The sequence below is a fragment of the Helobdella robusta genome (assembly GCF_000326865.2).
Source record: "Helobdella robusta unplaced genomic scaffold HELROscaffold_5, whole genome shotgun sequence".
Taxonomy (NCBI): domain Eukaryota; kingdom Metazoa; phylum Annelida; class Clitellata; order Rhynchobdellida; family Glossiphoniidae; genus Helobdella; species Helobdella robusta.
Genome location: NW_008705254.1, coordinates 6,801,441 through 6,827,594, shown reverse-complemented (window position 1 = coordinate 6,827,594; position 26,154 = coordinate 6,801,441). Strand labels below are relative to the sequence as shown.

Here is a 26,154-nt window from a genome sequence, read left to right as displayed (position 1 = left end):
CCTCTAGTCGAGCACAATATTAACAAATAACCTCCTCAGTCTAGTAGTGAACAGCAAACTTTTAATATAAACTTTTAAATTTATCCAAAAAGATATAAATTTATTGTGAAATAGAAATCTAACGAAATTCGTATCATATCATATAATAGGATATAAAATATATTTCGGCAGATAACACTTCCCTCCTGGCATCCCTTGTAGTCATCTTCATAATCATCATCCTCATCTCATCAAGTTTCTACTTCATCCGGTAAGGATGCATACAACATAAAATTGCTTAAAAAATTATATTTTTTGTAACTGAAAGTTTTTGAGTTTTTTTTAAATAATAAATTAACATGCCAGAAGTAAAATTTAAAATTTGTGGGATATTGATGACATTCCAAAATTAAAGAACAAATTTTTTTCCAATGTTTTTTTTACTATCTTATTTTATAATTTCATTTTAATCAAAATTTTATTTGGCGATGATAGGCAGTCTCTCGGTCTTCATTCACATCTGAACACAAACATGTCCTCACAATTATTAGACAATTATTAAACAATGGTGCAAGCGAAAACAAATAAGCAATGAGATCAATGGCATAACAAAATATTTTAAACAACACCTGAATGTTGCAGGATGACGATTGTTGAAAGAAAAATATTTCGAATGTTCTGGAAGATCAACTTCAATGAGTTAAAATTTTTTAGCGGGGGCAGTACTGTAAGTGAAACACGTGCTTCCCCAATTAAAAATCATTTAAGTTTTCTAGTTAATTTTATTTGTCAATAGATAAAAAATTTGTCGGGAGTCACTGATGGCTCATACGAATTAGATCAAGAAGACAAGTTCCAAATGAGCAATTTTAAAGACCTGCACAGAGGGCAAAACAAGTTGAAGGCTTTCTACAAAGGAATGGTTGTGTCTGTTTATTACTCAAATATGCACAGCCTCAAACTGACCAGGGAGGATTTGGTTGAACTGGTCCAAATGAAAGAACTCCAATACGACAACTTGGTTCCATTTTTAGGTGCCTGCTCAGATGATGACAGAATTTGTTACATCGTTCAACACTGCAGCAGAGGAACTTTACAGGTTTTTCATCTCGACTTAGTCATTGATGCATTGATGTGCTCATGTCTGAAACTAAAATAATTTTGATCACAAAAATTAATCATATAACAATCGTTAAAAAATTTATTCAGTTTTTAGTTTTTCCCATGACCAAAATAACATCTTTTATTTATTTTGTTTTATGTTATGTTATATTACGAGACGAGTATTTATTGTAGGACGTGCTTAACGATAGAAACAAGAAGTTAGACTGGTCATTCAAGCTGTCCTTTGTTATGGACATTGTGAAGGTAAGAGATGATATAAATATAAAAATTATCTGTTTGGGAAATTATTAACTTGGTGCTGAAAATATTAATTATGTTATGAAATCAAATAGTAATGTGTTATTGAGATGTGTAATTTTTCAATTTTCCCACAAGCTTAATTTTACTTTTGAAAAATTTTCACAGAACATTTGAGCAAATTGACTGTAACCATTTTAATAATTGACAAAAAACACAGCAGCACATGCGACAAATAAAACAAATAAGATTAAATTTCAAGGGCATGGCTTTACTCCATAAATCGTTCGTGCAGCTGCACAAGAAACTGACGAGCTACGAGTGCATGGTGGATAACAGGTTTTTCTATTATTTCATTTTACGTTGAAGTATTTGCTTGGCAGACAACCGACACTGAATGAGAAAGACATCAACTTTAATTAAAAGTGCGGTCTGTTGAGAAACAATAGAGCAAAGATTTTTGTCATTCACTTGTTACGTTCAAAATAAATAGTGGCTTTACCATCTTATTATCTTCAAATATTCTTATTAAACCAAATTATAAAAGTTGATCTAAAACAAGTATTAGTTACAAGAAAACATTTTTTTTAAATATACACAACACTAAAGTGGCTAAAGTTCAAACATTTTGTCATAATAAGATGGGTGGTCAAAATAACCGGATTTGGCTTGCGAGCCTTCAAGTCACCTGATAAAATAAACGAAACACTGGACGAGTCTCTCTGCTAAAGATTGGTCAGTTTGAAAGTGTAATTGTGTAAAGTTGTAGCTTTACCATATATAACATAGAAAAAAAATTTTTAACTTCAAATAAATGAAAATTGTCAATAATAAAATCACTTTAACTGTTTTTTTTTAAAATGGATTGTTTTGAGGATGTCAAATGTGAATCACTTTAATATATTTTATACTTAGTGCTAATCGTTTTCAGAAATAATTCACAAAGTCATGTTCAGTACTGATGGAATATTTCGTCCTTCAATGTTGTCACCCAAGTCGACGAGTGTCAGTCCGGCCATGATGGAGTTGATCCAACAGTGCTGGGATGAGAACCCTGCAAGCAGACCAACTTTTGAGAACATCAGCAAAATGTTACTCAAGTCCAGCAACAAGTAATCACAACAAAGAAATACTACTGAAATAAATATTTTAACAATTGTACAATCAGCAAATGTAAATTTGCCTAGAATAAAACTTTGCGAACAATATTATGTGGCTCACAACTTTAAATTAAATAAATAATTTGTATTCAACTCTAGGACAAATACTAACATTGTGGATAATATGTTGGAAAAATTAGAAAAATATGCCAACGACCTGGAAAAAATTGTTGAGCAGAGAACAAAAGAGCTGGTGAATGAGAAAAGAAAAACCGATACACTCCTTCACAGCATGTTGCCACCGTAAGTTGAATCCGGAAAGACTATCCGTGTTTTCTATCAGTGGCGTCACTAGGGTTGGTGTCACCCGGTGCGGTAACTCATGGTGTCATCCCTCTAATGACACCCCATAGACATACAGCATTCTTAGCAAAATTTATAAATAAATTTACAACGAAAATAGAAGAAAAAATAATTCAAGGTCGATTTTTTTATTCATTAAAAAAAATTGATTTTAAGAAATAAAACTTTTTTAATTGTTATTTTTATATTAAATTTTATGTCACATTAAATCTCAATTAAATCAGAACTTCCCTTTCCTCGCCTGCAATGCAAACTTGTTAATTACTTCATCAAAATCAACTACTTTTGCCAAATATCTTTCAATTGATAATATTGCAAGATCAGAAAGCCTAGAGTGTCCCATAGTAGATCGCAAATAGTTCTTTATAATCTTTAGCTTTGAAAAACTTCTCTCACATGAAGCCACAGACACACAGATTGTAAGAAATAATTGTAGGCTCACTGAGAGATATGGGAAAAATTCTAGGAAGTGCCATTCAACTAAGAATTTCAAAATGTCAAGTACTGACCAGTCTTTGGTTTCTTCAAGATCAATCTCTGCTGCCTTCAGATGTCTTCTCAGTCTTGGTATTTCTAATAAAAGCTCTATCTCTGATAACTCATCATAGAATGTGGTCAATTTTGGAATGTTTACCAATAACTCTTCTTCAGTAGCAGATATCAAACTCTTGGCTTGAACAATCTCAAATATGGCTGCTACTTCCTTGATGGCTCTTGATCTGATCTGGAGTTCAGAGTGGAAACGATCAATACACTCATACATCACTCTCGTGTTTTCTTCCTGCAGAGTAATTCCAGCATCTCTCTCGCGCTCGCCTGCCATCCTCTTCTTGAACCTGGGTCTGCTCTCTACTGAAATTCCATATTGGTCTGATTTTATAAGTGCCTGTTCAACTGCTAGCTCCACAAGATGCTTCTCATACATAAAAAGTCTTAATGTCTCTAGCTTTGTCACCACCTTGTCAAGAAGCCCTTAGTCTGAAGGTACAGCTGCGTTAGATTTACTTCTTCAAGTACATAACACCAAAAGAAGAGGTAGCACAGAAAAGTGAAATTGCAGATAGCAGGTAAAAGACCTCGGGCTGTACCTCTTGTGTCTAGATTTTCCCCTGGATCACATAGACCTTCTATTGCCGCCACACATTCATCAAATTTTTCTTTCACTGCCTTTACTGCTGCGTGATGAGAACTCCAGCGTGTTGTTGATAATCTTTTTAATGAAACTCCAGTGTGGTTCGTTAAAACATCTCATCGGTGAGTGGAAGCAGCAAAGAATGAAAACATTGTCTCAAGAGTTCCAAAAAAAGTCACGCACGAAGCATTTTCAGCAAAAGAGTGTTGGCCACACAAGTTAAGAGAATGGTCAACACAACCGTTAAAAATAGCTTTCCTGTTCTTTCTTTTCAAAATGGCTTGTACACCCCCATGGATTCCAACTATAGTCGCAGCATTGTCGTAACCTTGTGCGCGGAACATCATAAAGTCGAGTCCATCACTTTCCAAATTTTCGAGAATATCAGAACTGAGATCAGCAGCTTTTTTCCCTTTCAAAGGAAAAAACCACAGAAACACTTCTCTTACTTCAACTTTTCTATTATGAATTTTCACATATCTGATAATTTCAGACATTTGGTCAGTGTGTGATGCGTCAGGTGTGCTATCAAACATGATACCAAAACACCGGGAAGATTTTATATTCATGATAAGCTTCTCCTTCACATGATTTGCTAAGACATGAATAAACTCATTCTGAGTATTTTATGCAAGATAAGATGCTGATGCTTTAGTTTTATGTGTGCTTTGCTTTAATGTTAATAGGTGCTCTTTTAGCACTGAGTCATATTTAGAAAGCATCTCAACCATTTCAAGAAAGTTTCCTTTATTTAATGAAGATTCTTCTTCATTGTGGCCCCGAAAAGCCAGATTTTGCTTGGCGAAAAATAATGTAATATCGAGCAGCCTATGCAAGACGTCTCTTCACTTTTTCTTCTCTATGTCTATCAAAGCAATATTTTCTGCATCAATTGTTTTGTGCATTCTAAGTCTCACCTCCAAGGTTTTCCATTTTTCAAAGCAATGCAAGTGAGCATCGGATGTCTCATGATTAGACACTTTCGGGCTCATTTTCACCATGTCTGAAATCCAGTCACAAATTTGGATGTTGTGTCTGTAGCATTAACGGCAAAGAGTCGGCAGCAAAAACAATATAATTTCTCACTGACGGGAGAATAAACTATCCATGTTCGCAACACTTTCTCACCATTTGGCATCACCATATAAAACCACTCTTTGGATAGCTGGCGAACCTCACCTTTAGCTTTTAGATCTTGCCTCGTCAACATCCTGAAAGGCCCATCTTTGTTCTGGATATATGCACTTCCTCTTTTGATGATTTGAGCGCGCAATTGATCTGGAATTGGTATATTCCAATAAGAAGCATCATCCAAAACATTCAAATTTTTCTCCGTAAGTTCATTTTCAGTATCATATTTAGAGTCACTATTATCAGTCCACTCTTCTGCTACAAATTCATCTATTTCTTTACCTTGTTCTGCTCTATTTTCTTCTGTTATATTAATGTTTTCCTCTGCAGAATGCATACCAGCATCAGATAAATTAGTCTCATCAATTTGTGGTTGAGGAACTGTGTCTTTGGAAGAACTCTGGGCCTCATCTGATCCCTTTACATTTTGCAGCATAGATCCGCGCAATGTAGATAGTATTTTATCTTTCTTTATTTTGGCTTTTCTTTGTTGACATCCGCTTAGCCTTTTGTTGTATGAACTCCACCTCTACGTGGCATGATATAATATCCTTCAACAATAAATATATAAATAAATAAAATGAAATTATTTGAAATTTGGTTGGTTTTAAATTTAAAAATTTTATAATTATTTAAATGCTAATAAAACAAATTATATTTGTACTTACGGATCAGGGATCAACTTTTGTGAAATTACTTTGAATTGTTGTCGTATATCATTAAATTGATTAAAAATTAAATAATTTTTTACTTTAAGTAAATTATAGATTATTCTCTTAAACTTGACTAACACACGCTTGTAGCGGGTGGGCAAAACAAACGCTGTTGTACGTTATGATAGACACGAACAAGTTAAATGTGCGCGGCTGCGGTGCTTAATAATTCGGACGTCAAATTCGAATCATATAAACGTCGAATACAAAAATGATTTGAACGAAAAAATTTTATTCATAATACATTTCTGGGCGCTGGGCGGGTTAGGCTGAATCAATGATAAGAATAATTTCATGGAGGGACATAAAAACATATACAGTGATATTTTGGTGTCACCCCTTGTGAGGGTGTCGCCCGGTGCGGTCCGCACCCCCGCACCCCCCTAGTGACGCCACTGTTTTCTATATTTTATTCATATTTATTTATATTAATATCTTATGGTTTGTTTATTAGAACTAACGGCTGGGCTCGAAAGATAGAAAATGCAGTTAGAAAACATCGAGGTCGGCATGCATTGTCTGTAATTTATGGCTGCATTGACGGCTTTTATATAATAAACCTTTTTAATTTTAAAGTAACGGCACTATTAAATTTAAAATTTTGCTATTTTTTATTTTAAACTCGCTTGAAAGTTTTGTTGCGGAGGAATTGAAGGCCGGTCATAAAGTTGAACCGATGATGTACCAGAAGTCCACGGTGTACTTCTTTGATATTGTTAGATTAACAAAACTCTCCTCTCAAAGTACTCCCATGCAAATTGTGAACATCTTAAATGATCTCTATGGAACATTTGACGATACCATTTCCAAACACAACGTTTATAAGGTTGTTCATTCAAATGCTTCAAGCTGATTGATTTATTTAGGCGTTTTCACGGAATTGGGTGAAAATTCAAAAAATTTGTCTCCTCATCGGTGTTTAAATATTTTTGTTGTAACATTTGTTTTACATTTGAATTATACATTATTTTAAAAATACTTAATAATTCATGTGTCTATTGACATTTATTAAAATAACCCTGTCCAAAAACTTTCAAAACTTCCTTCACAACACCCACTTTTAAATTTAATTTTATTAATTTCTACTGGTGCATTATAATGCCAACCATATGTTCGAATAAGGTGTTTAACATTTTGTTTTTCTGCCTAACAAGCTCCAAGCCCTTTTTTTAAATCTTCCAACTACTACCACAATTGTTTGAATTCCTCCCGCTAATAGTTTCATCTTTTTTAGTACTGTTTTAATTGTCCCAGCAACTTATTTCAACCTGCTCAATACTTCTGATTTATTTTTTAATTTGCCAACTCCTAAAATTTATTATTTTTTAAAGTTTTTAAACTTTTTTCAACTTTTTTGGCTCATCATAAAGTTTCAAAGCCTTTGTTTCAATTCCAACCATGCCGACAGATTAATTGAAGCAGTGAATAATGTATCAATTTGTTCTAACTCCTTTTTATCTTATAACGCTCTCACAACATGGACAACAACCACAACTTGATTCCTGAACAACTTTCTTTAAATCAAAACGGAAAACTGATTCTTGTTAAATAAAAAACACATACACACATACAAACACAAAACGATACGATACGATACATAATTTTTATTACACATGCAACAAATACAAACAAACACTGATTACATAAAAGGTTCTTTATTTTTTAAACACCAGTGTGTTGCGTTAATCAGGCCTTAGACATATGACCTTTTTTTGACAACAAATAATTGATACTACTGATAAAAAGCTGATATTAAATAGGCGGAACTTTAACAATCAATCTCTTATTGAGATCAAATGTAATATAATTAACCAGTTTAAAAATCAAACCATGAATATAATACAAAGTTGCCAGAATTTTTAATTTTTAAACACCAGTGCCTTGAGTTAACGTTAAGTAGGTGTTCACTGCCGACAAAGTTTAATTCTTTCTAAAACATCAGATCAAATAATTGTGCTTAATAACAAATAAAAAACTAAATTTTCCAACATTTGGTAATTATCTGCTAGCAATTTTAACACATTTTATAATTATGCTAAATTTGGTTGTTCTTATTCACTGAAGAAAGAATAATCGATGACGTGCTGATATTAATCAAAATGCCGATCACTGCTTGCACAACATTCATGATTATTTGAAAACCGACGACTTTAAAAGGTCGAGACGATAGGAGACGCGTACATGGTTGTGAGTGGTCTGCCTCAGGTAACAGAGCGCCATGTCGTGGAAATATGTAACATGGCATTGGATCTGCTGGGCATCGTCAAGACTTTCAAGATCAGACATCGACCTGAAATGACACTCATGTTGAGGATTGGCATTCATTCGGGACCTTGTGCTGCTGGTTTGCAAACACAAAAATTATTTCGTAATTAGAAATAAAAATCCCTATTTTTTTCAATATAGCACATGAATTGTGAATTTATAAGTTTTTGAATTTAAAATACTTTTAGGCACAATTCTTATATTAATTCACTCAAATGCTGAATATTCAACTGAATGTATTTCATTGCACTGGAACGCAGGAGTGGTCGGTCACACAATGCCTCGCTACTGCTTGTTTGGTGATACGGTGAACACATCCAGGATGGAATCAACTGGAGAAGGTTGGTTTTCGCTGGAAAATCCTATTTAAAATTTGTGTTTGAAATTTTTTTAAATTTCTTAAATGAATATCATTAATATATTTAATGATTTATGTTATATACCATGCAACTGAAATTTGATACAATGTTTAAAATCAACTCATACATAAGCTTACAATTGTATGCCGCAAACAATTTGTTGTAATTAACTGATATTTTTTTATTTAAAAGCAAAACAGGATTAAGCTTTAATCGGGCTTTAGACATATTGCCTTTTTTTGACAACAAATTACTGCTGATAAAAAGCTGATATTAAATTCATTTTCAGTTTAAATTATTTGATATTTTGTTACTTAGTTATTTATTTTTTATATCCAGTTTTACAATTTACTTAGTATTCTCCGATTTTGTTTTACAGAAATATTGTTATCACACACAGGGATCGAAATTTACTAATTGACTTGAACGTTGGTTGACCTCGTAGCATTAGCGTCAATATATAACTCTACGAGTACAAAACCGTTGCTAGGAAGGGCTTTCCAAATTTTTTCAAAGATTGCGGTGTGCGATGCACATTACAAAACAATTATTCAAAATATATAAAACTTATGCAAAAAATAAGTGAAATTTACAAAATTTAGTCGCTAACAATGAAAATTTATAAAAAAATTCGTGTATCTCTGCTTTAAAAACAGAGCAAACAGAAGCCGAATTTAACGGCTTCATTAATAAGATTGTTAGTTCGAAAGACCCCTTGGTAACTATTTTTATATTAATCGGCTGAAAATCAATTTTTAACTACATCGGAGCTTAAAATTTGTTAAAGAATACGATAGGTACATAAGATATAAAAATCCTTTTTCGATAAAATAACTTACTGTATTTTAAAGTTGTTACTCCTTTTAATTTTCGGAATTGTTTCGAAACCTTCAATTAAATTGGATGTCTTATGAAGAATAACATTTTTGTGTGATTGGTTTTGAGATTCGCTAATTTCTATTTTCTTCCTGAAAGCTACAAGAAACAATGTTACATTGTGCAAATGGAACGCGATAATCGTTTGCAAGACCGGTTAATTAAAATACCAGCATTCAAATTTCATAATTGTGTTAACCTGCAATAAGTGTGGAGCCAAAATTCGGGCCTCATCAAAATTACGGTCTATAGACATTTGTCTCGTTTGTCTATTGCTTAGTCCAGTCCTATCTGAAAGCATTATAGTGTGCCTGGAGTAAGTTATAAGCGTGTTAAACTTGTTTCCAACCACCAGCCCTCAAAATCCACATGAGCTCGTCCGTCATGGAGCAGCTCTCCGTACATCCTGAATACCACATTGAACTGAGGGGAGACATAGAATTAAAAGTTTGTCGGTGTTTCTGATTTATTTTTAATTATAATTATTATAATTATTTTTTAATGTTAACTTTACAAAAATGTTGTTGCTTTAAAAATATGCATTACAATTTATTTATAAAACCAAATTACTAATTCGTATTCAACGGCCTTCTTTCGACAGGGCAAAGGAACGATGACAACCTACTGGTTGCTGGGCAAATGCAAGTTCACCACTCAATGAAATGAGACTTTGTTATGAAATCTTCATATATGTATTCATCAGTTTGAAACATCGTCGTTAAATACTTAAATTTGTCAGCAATGAAGTTGGGTGGAAACTTCCATATTTTAAAAATAATCTATACATTTATTCACGTTTGCTTGTTTTTGATGGGTACTATGGAAAGAATGATCAATTTTCCTTATTGTGGCTAACATATATGCTCCAGACATATATCAACAATTTGTGCTAGTGTAATTCTTAACAGCCTTTATGCTTTTTGAACTTTCAACAATGCTTTCATTATTTTTGTCAGATATTTTAACAGAGATTACAGTTATCAATTTAATCATTTGCTTCTTAAATTCATTGTTTTCTTGTCAGTGGATTAGTTAAGAACGCACCGCTTGTTAACATTTTCTAGCCGTTGTCTATAAACATTATTTGTATTATTATTATTGCAGTCGTTATCTTATTATTATCAAACATTAAACAAGATGTTGGATTTGGCACAATTTCTTGATCAATTAATAAATAATTAAAAAATTTTCAGATTTTGAAGTCAAATAAATTATTTACTAACATTGGATTTTTGACAGGAAAATGAATTTGGCCTTATTTCATTTTATAGAGTTGGTGTATTGAGGATGCAGATGAGGGTCATCTTGGCCGAATGGTTAGCGTGTATGTTTACCACCCGCACAACCCGGGTTCGAATCCTGCAGTTTCTACAGGTTCATCCGGGTAGCCGACCCTCGGTCAACCCAGCCGTCCATCCTTTCAAGGCTGGTAAATGGGTAGATGACGTAAGTTGTCGCATGCTGGCCGGCGAGATGGCTCAGTGGTTCAAATGCTCACTGAGTCAAAACATCTCAATGGGTATCATATACTCAGCGTATATGATGCGGTGCTTGTGTACGTCGTGTGAAAAGGATAAACAGCCTTTGTGGCAAAGATGGCTGCTTCATATCATTGGTTGAAGATATGAAGAACATAATAAAAGATAATACATCTGTAATACTTCTGTGTATGTCAGAGCTGCAATAATAAAGACTAAAAAATGATGATGATACTGACGACAATAATAATGGTGTTTTGTGATAATGTTGGTGATGATGTTTACGAGGTTGATGATGATTTCGACGATGATGTTGACTTAGCTGATGATGATGTTGATGAGTTTGATGATGATGACGTTGATGAGTTGATGATAATGTTGAATATTATGATGCTCTTATAAAGAACTAGTGACCTTTTTTTGAAAATAAAATTGGTATCGTGCGAGTTCAAAAATAATGATTAGGATCAGCCAAGTGTGACCGCTGATAACACCATCATACATTAAATTAAGCCATAAATGAAACATTTGTACCAAAATCCTCATCCACATCATTGCTTCAAATATTATCACATTCTATATCAAACTGGCAATCATTGTTTCACGCATATCAACAATTCAAACATTCACAAAAAAATATCGTGAAAAGTATTATAAAAATACTGGATAACAGAAAATTTTGTGTCAGGTTTTTATGTAAAAGCATTAAGAATGTGACACCCTGATTTCAAATCTGACCTTAAATTTTCATTAGAACCTTTATTTTTTGAGGTAGCATTATGAAATCATTTTCAGTATATTGTGGTTTTATAGATTTCTCTGTATATAACCAACGTGTTTCAAGTTGTATATAAGCCAGTGGCGTAACTGGAAGTTTGGCCACCCGGGGCAGTTTTCAGTTTGCCGCCCTCCGCTTTTTATTAGTACTGAGCATAGGTGCCAACTTTAAAAGGCAAAAAACTTTTTACCCGTTTCTCAATATTTTTCCGAAAGAGGCAACGTATAATTATTCGCCGGCCCTGTTATTTTTGACCCATGAACAGTCGTGTTTTTTGTAGGTCATCTGCTCGTAGCATGCAGTCTTTTTTTAAAGCTGCTGCCAGATTGGTCGTAGAATACACGAAGTTCGCTTACGTCAATGATGGGCTACATTAGTTTGTTCGAATTAGCTTTCTTTGTCAGAGATTCACTAAGAGAGAAAACCAACTAGTACCTGAAGTTGCGAACCGAAGTAGACTAAGATCCTGCGATCTTGTGCTTCTAAACTTCAATTCATTGCGCTTTGGTAAAAGAAGATTCTCAGTATCGTCAGCACAAATTTAGAATGATCTACACGTAGGACTAATGAGAGAAGGACTATATGACCAGCTTAATATTTAGTAAAAACGATTATATAAACGATGATGATAATGATGGAAAAGTTTAAATGTGTATCTTCAAGTTTGAAACCAGAAAAATAGTGTACAAGTTGCTGCTGGCTAATGTGCCGGTTAGGGATGTGGACTCTATGATAAATTAAATAGAAAATTCTATTAAAAAACAAACGTCAAAACGGCGAACAAGACCACAATTGCCAGAATGCCCTATGAAATAAATTTACTCTCAAACACCCAGCTAGTAAAAGAATCAATGTTAACCGATTCAGACTCGGTATGCCAACAGGATCGTCTCATCACTGGCAACATAAACAGTCTATACACGAACATTGACTTGAGTCGCATGGTAGCTGTTGTTTAACCTAATTTATGCTGATTTAAAAAACGTGGTAAATTAGAAATGCTAATAATTGATCTCTTAGAGTTTTCTCTTTACAACAATGTTTTTGTGTTCAAAGGAAAATATTATTTACAAATTTGAGGAGTAGCTAAGGGTGAAGCTTATGCTCCAACCACAGCTAACCTCTACCTCGAACATTTTTATAACATCTTTTTGCCCACGTTCCAATCAAATATTATAAATATTTAGATGATATATTTATTTTATGTAACCCTGATTTCAATTATGATAATTTTGTTAAACGTATGAATAGTTTAATTACCGATATTATCGTGGAATTTGAAATAAATAATACTATTGTACATTTTTTTGATATTTACATTGATAAACTTTGGGGTAATAATCCACAAACTACATACAACCGTTTATTTAAGGAATCCTAAGCATGCTACACTTTCACTCCTCACTTCCTAAACACATAGTTAATGGTATATTTATATCTCAATTTGGAAATTTTTTTTACATATTTCTAATTTACTTAAAAGATCATATGTAAACAATGTAAACAACACCATGGATATATATAATCCATGGTCATAATAATTATATCCATGGTCAACACATTATTTTTGGCAATTTTTAAATTTCAATTTAAATATTTTATTTATTTTAAATATTTAATATTTGAAAAATTTGAAAAATATTTGATAGAGATATTATCGTTGTATCGTTTTCAGTACCACATTTCAAATTGAAGAAGACTAAAGTAGTAGTAGTAGTAGTAGTAGTAGTAGTAGTAGTAGTAGTAGTAGTAGTAGTAGTAGTAGTAGTAGTAGTAGTAGTAGTAGTAGTAGTAGTAGTAGTAGTAGTGGTAATGCTGTTCTGGAGGTTATCAGAAGAGCATGCTGTCAGACATGTTAGCACAGCCGATTCGTTGATTGATTGTTGTTCATCCAACAATCAGTAACTGTTTTAAAATTTTGTATTGATTGTGCCTCAACAAGTTTATTTGGTAATGAGATTCAAGTATTTGCTACTCTACTGAATAAATAATTCTCTCAGCCTCTATGTCTTGTTAATTCTTTAAACTATTTCAAACTGGGACTTCGCGTTTTGGTTAGGACTATGCTAAAACGGTTATTTAAATCAGATTTGTCTAATTATGCATGATTTTACACAACTGAATCAAATCTCTTTTTTCCTTTTCATCAAAGTTGGTAATCTTAGTTTTTTTAAGACGATCTTTGTAAGCTAGGCAACTTTGTTGCTCTGTGCTTTACTTTTTCGATCACCTCGCTATCACCCTTTAGATCTGGGGACCAAACTGATACTGCAAATTCCAATAGTGGACAAATAAAAGTTAGGTTTAAATTACGAAGCAACTTATAATCAAATTTCCAAGCATTTGATTTGCTCTGTTTGATGCTGTGATGACTTGATTTTTCCATTTTATATTATTTGAAAAAATCACTCCGAAATCTTTTTCGAATTCAGATTCAGCAAGATGTATTCCATTTATATACAGTGGATATTTTTTATTACCTGAACCGTAGTACATAACAACACATTTTTCGATAATTGACCTTATGTGCCAGTCTTGTGTCTACTTAAATGCTTCATTTAAATCAGATTGAAGTTCGATAGAGTTGAGTACCAATAACAGAGCCCTGGGAACACCACCAAAATTTTAACCCAGTCAGATATAGTTTCACCTTGAACATTTATTTGTTTTTTTTAAATTATTCAATCAATTTCAACTTCAAGTCCTACAGAGATGGATTCACAAATGACAAAGAAAGTTTGGTATGGGAATTAAAATCTTTAGTTTAGTTTTCTCGGTGGTTTTGTTATTTTTATTTGATGGTTTCTTGTTTTTTTGCTTCAAAACTATTGCCTTTTCTTGACCATCCTACTTTTCTCCTTTTTGTTACTTTTTTAATTTTATCTAGGATTGATTATTGTAAGTCGCTCTATTATGGTCTTCCTGATTCTACACTCTATCCTTTAAGTAAAGCTTTTATCTCTGCTGCTCGTCTAGTTGCTCGTGTCCCTTTCTATTTTTATATATCTCCATATCTTGTCCTCTTGCATTGGCTACCTATAAAATACAGAATAATTTTTAAAGTTTGCACATTAATGTAAATTATTTTCTAAGTACTTATCAGATATATTAATTGAGCCTAAACGCTCCGGTTTACGATCGTCTTCTTATTCTCACTTCTTCCTAATTCGTGTTAAAAACTCTTTTGCTAAATCTGTATCTGCTTCTTTTGGCCCTTTTCTCTAAAACTTTTTACCTCCTTTTTTGACTATTTTTCAAAATTTTACAAAGTTCAGAGCTGATCTCAAGAACCATCTGTTTTCATAATTCATTGAGGAGTGCTGTTGAACATTGCGGAAATAGCGCTTTACAAATTGATTGATTGATTGATTGACTGATTGATTGATTTATTGTCTGTTGCTTTGATCTGGTGGTTGTCGAAATTCGAAACTCAAAACGACAAATGTTGTCGGCAGCTGCCATTGACTGAGAAGCCCTTTTATAGGATTACACTCTTTACCTCAAATTAAGGAGGGACCTAAAAAAGGTCGCCTCAAAATTGTTTGTTCGTTTCTTTCACAAAACAGGTAACTGCGTCTTTTGAGCGCATTCTTTTAGAGCAATTAAAAACGTAACTAAGCTACCCAAAAACCAATTCGAATGTCTACTTTGCAGTTTGATTTTATGATCACGAATATTTTATTTCAACAACAAAATCAGAAAATAGTCACTTGGATGCATCCGCGTTCCAAACACATAGACTTGATTTATTTAATTGTTTAAATTGCAGCCATCTTTTCTTAAGCGGAAGTCAATAAAGGTATCAACGACAATCAAAGGTTATACGATATATTGAAAACAAATTTATAGACCGTCTCAATATTCAATCTAAGTAAGAAGACGGATTTACCGTTCTTCAAGATCATGAAGAAAATTTTTCACGATATGTCGGACATACAGAAAAACTGCTCAATTACGAAAATGGCATAGATTCTTTTTTAAGATATTGATGTTCTTTCTCTGTTCTCTACCGTTTCAATGCTTGATGAACTACCAACTTCAACTGAAATACAACTTTTATAATAGGTATAAAAAACAACAAAGCTAGCGGTCCTAATGGTTCAAATATGTAGTTATGGCAGCACATATCTCTGTTTTCGTTTGCATCATTACATTTTTCGAATCTGGGAAACCGACGACTGCCTTGTCATGGAATAAAATATTTTACGACAAGATTATCAAATTCCAATAAGCCGATGATGCTGTTTGCTGTCTATTCTACTCCTTCAACCGTCGTTCTTCAGAGAAATCTTGACACTGTGTGAAATTTGTGAAGACGCACAGGGCTTGTCGTCAACACTAAGAAATCTATAATTTTTTCTTTTCTGTATGAAATCAAGTATGTTGATGGAAACACAAAAATTCACGTATCTCGGAAGTAACCTCAGCAATCACTACAGTCTGGTCAGTAATGTAGAAATCTAATTTGAATTATTTATTTACTTTAAATGACAAATCCACTGCAAGTTGGAATAGTGGGAACAGATTATATGATTAAATGAATCTGCATTTTCGTCGTTTCAGAGAAGCAGTTGATTGTTTTTAAAAATATATTGCCAACAAATAACATTATTCGACAAATATATTTTTTATTAATACTTCAATTTATTAAATAGAACACAGTTCATTGAAATCTATAATCGTATTATTATAGCTTTACGGGCTTTTTCAGAAAAAAGTCGATGATGATTTTGCTCAAATCTGGTTCCCGTAGTAAATTATTTTCAACGCTAAGGTTAGTTTTGACAGTCGGATTTGCCCATAGTCGTTCGGAGTCTATTCTTAATAATTTTCAAAAAACGAGCGTACCCCAGTGCAATTCGAGACCATTAAAACCAGATACATTCATAGTGTATCATAAGTAGCCTATATGAATTTCGGAAAGGTAGCTTTGAAATTATTATAATCAAGAATGTGATAGCAAAACAACTCCTTAGATTGGTCTATATTTATATTGTAGTCTTTTTGTATAAATCATAGATATACATATCTGTGGTATAAATCTATCAAAGGTACGAAGAATTGAACTAATTCGTTATCAGGAATATGTGCCCAAATCATCTTTTATAAATTTTTACTAATTTTATGCTACGGCATGTAAATTTTGATATATTTTGTATCTCTTTTGTTGGGGCCCCTTTTGTGTGGAGGCCCTCCCTGCCCTAAATCCGGCCTTAATAATGTAAACACAACAGCTTATAACAATTTTGTCAATTTTAAATAAACTGGAAACTGTCTAATCTAATGCTTTTTTTTTATGCCGTTTTATTAAAAAAATAATAATTCAAAGAAAAATTTTTTTATTGAAATATTTTAAATTCTACAAGGCCCATATAAAGGTTATTAAAGGTTTTATATAAAAAAAATTTAAAACTGTGTTCTATATAAATTAATTGTTCGACGGATTGTACAATAATTAACCAAAGATCGGCCATTTGATTATTTTATGCGATCACACGACACGAACGTCGGAGCTCATTGTCTACAGTTTCATAAATATTTACTGACTGATATCAATTATAAATAAATTTTTCTGACGTTTTCTCAGTTCGGTTGGCACATTTCAGTTTTTATCAATTTAATAAATTTTATTAGGAAGTTGTCGAGAGCTGGTGGGTGGTTTCGGTATGCTTTGTTTTGATTTTGTTTCATTTGCTGAACAATGGAAATTGAATGGATGGATGATTGAAAGAAATTCTGTTTGTTCAGCGAATGAGTGACAATTTAGCGAATTGTCCATTTTTTATTTTGTTTCGCGTAATTTCCTTTATTTTTTTAACTGGATTTTCAAGGGTTCCTGACCCAAGGAGTTTTTTCTCTTAATTTTTTTTAGCAAGGGATTTTGGTTAACAATGCAAATGTTTTTTATATTCATTTTTAATAATTTGCATGCTTTAAAAACTTATTTCATTTTGTTTAATTTATTGCTTATTTTTTAGATCCTTTTTGGTATATTTCCATTCTTAGAAATCACAAAACAAAGTCAACATGTCAGGGTCTAGAAGAAAAACACTCCTCAAAGTTATTATTCTGGGGGACAGCGGGTTAGAATTGTGTTGGATATTTGTTTTGTTTGGTCCAAATGATATAATTTTCATTTTTTTCATTAGAGTTGGTAAAACTTCATTGATGAACCAGTTTGTCAACAAGAAGTTTAGTAACCAATACAAAGCCACAATCGGTGCAGATTTTTTGACAAGGGAAGTCATGGTTGATAATAAACTTGTCACATTGCAGGTTAATTATAATTATATTGCTTAACTTTTGTTTTTTTTTAAGTATTCAATATTGTTTTCTAATCATTATTCAGATTTGGGATACTGCAGGTCAAGAACGTTTTCAGAGTTTAGGTGTAGCATTCTACAGGGGAGCTGATTGCTGTGTTCTCGCATTTGATGTGACTGTTGCAAGCACGTTCAAAAATTTAGATAGTTGGAGGGATGAGTTTCTCATTCAAGCGAGTCCCAGGGATTCAGAACATTTTCCTTTTGTGGTTATTGGCAACAAAATTGATCTTGAAAATAGAGCTGTAGGTAGATTTTTATTTGCTAGAATAATTTTTTTTTTCAGTTTTTTTTATAGTTGTCATTATATTATGTTAATATTTTCAAAAATCTTTTTAAAGTTGGTGAAGGATATTTAAAATTTCCTAAAAAGGTAACTGCAAAGCGAGCACAGCAATGGTGTGAGATGAAAAATCATGCTCCATATTTTGAAACAAGTGCAAAAGATGCCATTGGAGTTGAGCAGGCATTTCAAACAGTTGCACGAAATGCTCTGGCCCAAGAGGCCGACTCAGAAATGTACAATGAATTTCCTGAACCAATCACATTAACTGGCAACCCTGGCAATAATCAAGGCTCTGGATCAAACTGTTCATGCTGAGTTGTATGTATGCTGGTGAGTGGTCAGGGTTTATGATGAGGTGTGTGGCTGTTGGTGGGTGGTCAGGATTCGTGATGAGGCGTGTGGATGTTGGTGGGTGGTCAGGGTTCGTGATGAAGTGTGTGGATGTTGGTGGGTAATAGCTGATTTTTGAAGAAAATAGCTGGTATTCATGTTAGTTTGAGAAAAACATTTTTTTGTCTATTGTAATATGATGTTATATATAAACTTTTATCACTGTTGTCACTTATTTTATTAAGATAATGTTATCAATGTTATAATTTATTGCCATATATTATCTTATCATTATTTTCAATATTACTTTTTATGTTATTTAACAATTTTTTAATTTCATTATGAAATGTTTTCTGGTGCTCAGTAATTACCATGGGCTGGTAAAAACGACTGATGAGTTAATTTGTTACTAACAGCTTTGTAATTATAATTATTATAATTTTGCTTGTCATTATGAAAAGTTACCGACCATTCATGTCTACCATTGATATGATTTGGTACTCATTTCAATGATAGGCTAAATTGTTTTCATATTGGGACTTGTGAAAATATTATTAATTGTGAAATCAGGTTCATTATCAGTGTTTTTTTTATTGTTGTGTCCAGGTAACAATTTCAGAGATGTTTTACTGTTTACATTATTTGTTCACCATTTTGATTCTTTATTTTGAAAAAATTACAAAAATTAAAGAAAATTTTTTAAAGCTTAGCCTAGCATAAATTATTGAATTAATATTAACATTTAGGTGAAATATGGTAGATGTGTGTAGCGGTCAGCAGGTCAGCAGATGAAATTCAGCATTGCATCTGGTGACATTTTTCAGTTGTACCACTTTACATTTTCAGTTGGTCATTTAGAAAGATCTATGGTGACGTGTTTGAATCGTACCTGTGTCTTTTCTCACATATTAATTTTTATTAACATTCATCATCACGTGTATATATATATATATATATGTATCTATGTATACATACATGTGTTACATATGTATTACGTATAGATGTATATGTCTATATATTTTATATTTATTGTATATATGTCCATATATGATACATTTAGACATATATACAATATATATATGTGTGTGTATATATATATATATTTACAATATTCTATAAATTCTACCGAATGTTTGGCTTTAATATGTATGTAGTTCGTTTACAAAACGAAATATATATATATATATATAGGAGACCATATTTTATACAGTATTGCATGAATCCTAAAGAATTGTTGGCATTAATCAATTTAAAGTTTGTCTTTTCAATTTTCTTTACTAGAATTTTTTTGAAATTGTTTAGTTTATTAAAAATAGAATTATTATCCAAGTTCATCATGAAAATTTAATGAAACTGTTGTTATCCAAACTAATCATGCATATAAGCCTTATTTTGATTTTTCACAAATCATTTTTAGTGCAGGTTTGGTTTATATAGTTTCTTCAAACAAAGCAAGGTTAGTTCTTTAGCGAAGTGAGTAACTTTATTGGTGGCATATTCTTCGTCCTTGTTGTCATTTGATGAATGCGACACCAATTGCTAAAGATCTAAATTAACTTTATTTAAAAAGCTATATAAACCAAACTTGCACTAAAAATGATTTGTGAAAAAATCGAAATAAGGCCTATGTGCATGATGAATTTGGATAACAACAGTTTTATTACATTTTTATAACTTAGATAATAATTCAATTTTGAATACATTTAACAATTTCCAGAAAATTCTAATAAGGAAAATTGAAAAGACAAACTTTAAGTTGAATGCCAACAATTCAGTAGAATTCATACAATACTGTATATGCATATACACACACACATATACATATATATATATATATATAAGATAATATATATATATATATAACAATGAACAACTGATACTGTAAAGTTTTTCATCATAACATAAATATTGCAATCACTTGTTTTGTTTGATTGCATCAAATCATATTGGCTAATAACTTTTATTATAATTTTCTTGTGCTGTTAATAACCTAAGTTAATAAAAATTAATATTTTGCTTGGAGGTCGTCTTTTAATTTGATTATTTATTACATCATCATTAGTACATCATCGTCATCATTAGTCAGATTGCATGCCTGATGAATGCTTGTGTGCACTGACTGGCAATATTATTTTTACTCATGATGATGTATATGTACATATGTGTATATATTATAATATTTGTAATAGTAATTATTAATGCTTACCATAACGATTCAAAACGGTATCGTCACTGCGGGGGCGGATGATGCGGGGATGCATTTCACCACCAACCTTGGTGGAGGAAATTATTTAAGGTTCTCTGTAAAATATAATAATATGGTTTTTTATAAAATATAATAGTAAGATTCTGTATTAAAACTGAAATTTTCTAAATAAACCCAAATTATCTAAAAATATCTAAATTATATATCTAAATTATCTAAAAATATCTAAATTATCTATTTAAATTATCCAAAAATATCTAAATTATCTGAAAATATTATTGACTTAACAATTTTGAAAATCATCCACCGCCGAAACGGCGGGAATTATCAAAAAAGGTCAGCTTTAGAATTTTAAAATCGTCCCTCACTTTCACTGTATATTATGATGTGTGTATAATTTTTTGTCTGCATCTTGTTTAAGGCTCTCATTATTATTTTATTGTTCTATTCCATTTCGTCGTCATTGTCTTATTGTGCGTTTCATTAACTATAAAATAAAGGATTGTATGGTATGTGTAATTTTGTGTATGTATGTATTTATTTATTTATGTATGTGTATGTGTGTATGCAAGCATGTATATGTGTAGACATGCTTACAGATGCACATATATTTATATTATTACACGTGTGTGATTTTGTGTCTTTTTTTTGTTCGTTTCAAGAAATGTATTTTCAAGGATGGTGAAGAAACATTTTTTAAATGAAATTGAAGTTTTAATAATTGTATCCTAATGCATTTATCACTTATGTCTGACTCATTCTTCATCATCGTTACTAGTTAAAAACAAAAATTACGTAGAATGTTTGTGTGTGCTTAATTTTTTTGGATTGACTCTTGTTGAATTTAAGTTAATTAAGTTGAAAATTATTTGACTTTTCATCCTTATTGTTGCCATTTGGTCAATAAAACAAAAAATTTAATCATCACATAAGTAGATGAGTGAAGCATCATTCATCATAATACTAATTAAAGCTTGCTTTGTTCATTTTACATTAACAGATAACTTTAGTGTTTTTTCAACTGTACTGATTGTTGCACATTTAATTAGTGGATTATTATCTCTTTTTTACTTTACACTAGTGTAAAATCATAATTAAAATTTGATAAGTTGGGAATGTTCAAGCTTTCATCGTAGTGGCTTAGCAATAAGTTCTTACAATGGTTTGGTTGTGTAACTGTTTCTCAAATTATTCATTATTGTATTATATTGTTGTTTATCATTTGTTTATCATTCAATCAATATTCTTTCATATTATTTAATTATCTTATGTTGGTTGGTTTTATGGTTCAGTTGGTCAGTGTTGTTGTGTTAATTAGTTTGAATCTGATAATTTCAACATATAGCTGATTTTATTATTTCAATCTTGTTGCAGACGTGTGTTGTTTGTTAACGCATATGTGTACATTTATATAATATATTTATATAATAGTAATAATGTGTGTATAATATATTTATATAATGATAGTAATAAGGTGTGTGTAAGTTTGAATGTAACCGAGTTCTTCATACAAATCTTACACATTCACGCACAAGCTTACGCGTATATAAAAATTAATAATTATATATATATATATATATATAATGTCGATGCTTTATTTATCTTTAGTATAAAAGTTGACACTGCATGCATGCTGTTATATAAATTATACATAAACAATGCATATATGTGTATATATATATTTATATATTTACCATTATATATATATATATATTTATAATTCAGCTTGGTTTACTATGTCTTATCCTTTAACTTTTTTTATTATATTAAAAACAACATTAAAAAACAAAATATAACAAGTTATTTATTATCATCATCATTTATTTTTGTTGTATAATTTTGTTACTGTAAATATTACTGAATAAAAGTTTTCGTTAGGAGAGGAACTTTTACAAGTGGCATCGTCTCTGCAGTTTTATGTACGAGTTGTTTGTTACGCATGTTCATTTACCATAACATCACTTTAGTAATAAAGTAAGTCTGGTTAACATAAAGAAAGGATTAACTTATTAAAAGCTCCGCTGTTTGTTTTCAGTGAAAGTTTAGCTTTTTTTTAGTTTATTTAGCTTTTGGTACGTAACACTCGTATACATGTGTGTATGTGTGCGTGCGTGCGTGTGTGTGTGCGTTTTCGATGAGTGAACCTTAAACAATCACATCGTGTAGATATGTTTATTTACTGTCCAAGTCATTGTTTTTCGTGTTCTTATTACCTTCAATATTTTCATTGGAAATTGTACTGCGTTTTGTCGTTTGACCTACAATATAACAGTTTAAAATTAAATTGGTATTTAAAAAATTGTTTCATGTTTATTGGCGCGTCGTAATGAGATGGTTTTATTGTTTCCTACATGCGCTCACCTCCAGCACGTCCGTTACGTTCCTCCGTGAAATTTCACTTTAAACTGGAATCGCATTCTTTCGGTTATAATCTTCACATAGAAGTTTGGCAGTCCCACCGCACACGCTCTGTTTCATATTGCGCTCAAACTCCATACCGATGTTCAATCTGTTTTACAAATCGTTCCATCTTGTCAGCTCGTTCATGAAAGCGTTTTGTATTGCTAAAGGAGATCCGATGACGGGTGTTAAATCACGTGTGACGTCATTGCTGCTTTTGCTTGCGGTGGAATTTGTAACGGGAAAAATACGATAGGACAAAGACAGCTAAAAATACCTCCACCATTCTCATGACTTTCATAGTTATATAGTTCAATGTAGTAGTAGAAAAATGTCGAAGTAAATCTTTTTATAAAAGTAAAGTAAATCAATGGCACATAAGCCTCATGGGAGGGAGTATTGTTCAGGTGTCAAATTAAAATCCATACACGTACACACTCACATACATAAATACATACATACATACATATGTGTGTATATATATATATATATATATAACGTAAATGTATAGAAATCATACGATCAATAAACGTTTATTGTTTGCGTTCATCTTGCATCTTCATCATCGCGTTCGAACGAGCTACATCAATCTAACTTCATCGAAGCTTATTTGTTGACTTTCGAGTTTATTTTGATTTGAAGTTGGTTGGATTTCTTGGGCTCTCACAGGTCGCTCCTACAAAAAATTTTAAAATTTGATTAAATTACATTTTACGTCATTGTGCCGGAACGTCAGGGTCAATATAATATTTATTAATTTAATTTTATGCAGATTATAATATAATTTTTTTGTTCTGGAACTGAAAAGAAGAAAAGAAAGATTGCTAGTACAGTAGTTAGTAGAGAATTAGGATGAGATAAGAATAAAAAAGATAAAAAAGAGGATAATAAATAGTACTTACCACCACCTACCACCACCACATCCTACATACCACCTACCACCACCACCACATACCTCATACCACCTCCTATACCAAATACCACATACCACCACATACCACCTACCACTACCTACTATCATCCTGACCTACATACAACCCATCTATCTTTCTACTTTAAACTTTATAATTTATATTAATTTGTTACTTCATTTATTAATATAATTTTATTTCTTGAGCAAATCATATATTATTTTTGTTCATTGATTGAATGAATTTGAATTTGATAAACTTTTTAATTAATCTATATCTTAAATACTTAAATGCTTATTTGCTGGTTAATTTAATTATATAAAATAAATAAGTTTATTATTAAAATTAATTAAAAAAGATTTTCTATCAGAGTATGATTCATATTTATTTATTTTATTTATAAATCTAAAGTATTTATTATTCTTTTATTGTTGAACTTCGCTACATTAGAAATATTATTCTACCATTTTGTTAAAATATATGCTCAAAAGACCATATATAAGATTATTATTGTACATCTCTGGGTTAACACTTAACTGACACTAAATAAAAAGATAATTTAAAATTAATTGAATGCCTTATCTCATTCAATGATTCAACAACAACAACATCATTGACCACATGGATACATTGAAGATAATTGGCCAGAAACTGCTGTCCAAGGATAAATGTGTATTAATATCCTTTTTATTGAAAAAATCAAATATATTCACATTAATTAAAAATTGTGAAAGCATCGGTTATATTATTATTGTTATTTATTTTTATTATTATTATTATTACACCACATTTTTCTTACTTTGGCATCATAGCAATAAATATATATTATATGCATTGAAATGACTTAAAAGCAATTTTGTAAATGAATGTTTTAGTTCCACAAATCACATGTTAATTAGCAGAAATAAGCAGGCTTATCATTTTTTATCTATTATTTTTTAGTGAGTTTTTCATATTTTTTCAATCATTTTTGAAATTATTCCTTAATAATTGTGTACGCATTAAGAGGATATTATGATGATAACCGAGAAAAATGCCCTGGCGTATTGGCTCTCGTCGAAAACTTGGATGGACATTGGTCAGTAACTTGCCTGACTAGCTCTTTCAGCATAATCCTAGAACAGTGCCTGCAATTGAATTGCAAACAAATTATTAACACATAAATAAGTTGTTATAATTTGCATAAAAAATGTGATAGGGTTAGGTTAGGTTTTTTTTTAGAATAAAATTTATGTGTATAAGAAGAGTTATTAACACATAAATAAGTTGTTATAATTTGCATAAAAAATGTGATAGGGTTAGGTTAGGTTTTTTTTTAGAATAAAATTTATGTGTATAAGAAGAGTATGCTTTTTAATCATGTGCACTTACTTGTTCAAGCTTCTCTCGCATTGCAGACACTTTTCTAGGATTTTGCCACTCTTTTTATTTGTTGATGTTGTGACATTTGTAGTTAGCTGATTAGTTGGAATATTTTGTCATTTGATAATGATTGATTGGTTGGTTTGTTAGATCACATTAGGCGAATTTTTACTTTTTTGATCATTATTTTTAAATATTTGATTATTAAAATGCACTAATTTGATTTTATTAATTTATTATATTTTTAAGTAGTTAACGTTTTTAATGTTTCAAATGAAATAGCTCAATTATAATGTTATAATGAATTAAATTATTATTCTTTGACTTGCTGATTTTTCATAACAATATTGGTAGGAAAAAATTATCCTGTAAATATTACTTGATGTAAATGGAACAAGAATATTTTGATAACCATTTAAATAAAATAATTTTGACTAATCTAATGATAATTCATAACCAAAATGATAAACATTTTCTTGATGAAAAATTTATCAAGGGATATCCAATTCTTATAAAAACGAAATAATGGTTACATTATTTTTGAAGTTATTTTCCTTACTGGTCTGCTGACTAAGTGCTATTTTATAACTGAATTGAACCATAACAATTGTAAATAAGAAGTATAATTAGATATATGTAATATCTGTGCTGATAAAATTAATGATGTTTTCTATGAGCATGTCATGTGACTTTTCAATGCTTCATAATGTTCCTGTTAATGCTTTGCTTGGTTAATAATTCTGTGGTTGGTTCCTTGTTGTTACTTTGTTAGGTTATTATTCGTTATTGTTTCGTTCACA

The 26,154-nt window shown here is 31.2% G+C and overlaps 4 protein-coding genes across 4 annotated transcripts; 3 read left to right on the top strand and 1 right to left on the bottom strand.

Moving 5' to 3' along the window:
• Positions 1-622: 622 nt before the first annotated feature.
• On the top strand, positions 623-2,070 carry HELRODRAFT_163853 (hypothetical protein; the record flags this gene model as incomplete). The annotated part of the gene is made up of 4 exons (XM_009027609.1): positions 623-706; positions 776-1,078; positions 1,562-1,680; positions 1,983-2,070. The coding sequence occupies 4 exons, from the start codon at positions 623-625 to the stop codon at positions 2,068-2,070; spliced, it is 594 nt and encodes a 197-aa protein (XP_009025857.1).
• HELRODRAFT_107666 (hypothetical protein) lies at positions 2,058-10,524 on the top strand. The gene is given in 9 exon segments (XM_009027608.1): positions 2,058-2,072; positions 2,273-2,453; positions 2,601-2,744; positions 6,414-6,606; positions 7,938-8,124; positions 8,306-8,386; positions 9,636-9,727; positions 9,882-10,435; positions 10,455-10,524. 7 exon segments carry the CDS (start codon positions 2,290-2,292, stop codon positions 9,939-9,941), a joined length of 921 nt encoding a protein of 306 aa, XP_009025856.1. The 5' UTR covers positions 2,058-2,072; positions 2,273-2,289; the 3' UTR covers positions 9,942-10,435; positions 10,455-10,524.
• A 6,514-nt stretch (positions 10,525-17,038) lies between these two features.
• HELRODRAFT_185096 (hypothetical protein) lies at positions 17,039-19,065 on the top strand. Its single transcript, XM_009027607.1, has 5 exons — positions 17,039-17,127; positions 17,515-17,619; positions 17,686-17,812; positions 17,886-18,104; positions 18,233-19,065. The coding sequence occupies exons 2-5, from the start codon at positions 17,564-17,566 to the stop codon at positions 18,458-18,460; spliced, it is 630 nt and encodes a 209-aa protein (XP_009025855.1). The 5' UTR covers positions 17,039-17,127; positions 17,515-17,563; the 3' UTR covers positions 18,461-19,065.
• A 2,554-nt stretch (positions 19,066-21,619) lies between these two features.
• HELRODRAFT_189349 (hypothetical protein) lies at positions 21,620-25,538 on the bottom strand (the record flags this gene model as incomplete). Its single annotated transcript, XM_009027606.1, has 8 exons — positions 21,620-22,114; positions 22,136-22,363; positions 22,389-22,939; positions 23,359-23,464; positions 23,677-23,757; positions 25,080-25,119; positions 25,364-25,449; positions 25,527-25,538. 6 exons carry the CDS (start codon positions 25,536-25,538, stop codon positions 22,854-22,856), a joined length of 411 nt encoding a protein of 136 aa, XP_009025854.1. The 3' UTR covers positions 21,620-22,114; positions 22,136-22,363; positions 22,389-22,853.
• Positions 25,539-26,154: the final 616 nt, after the last annotated feature.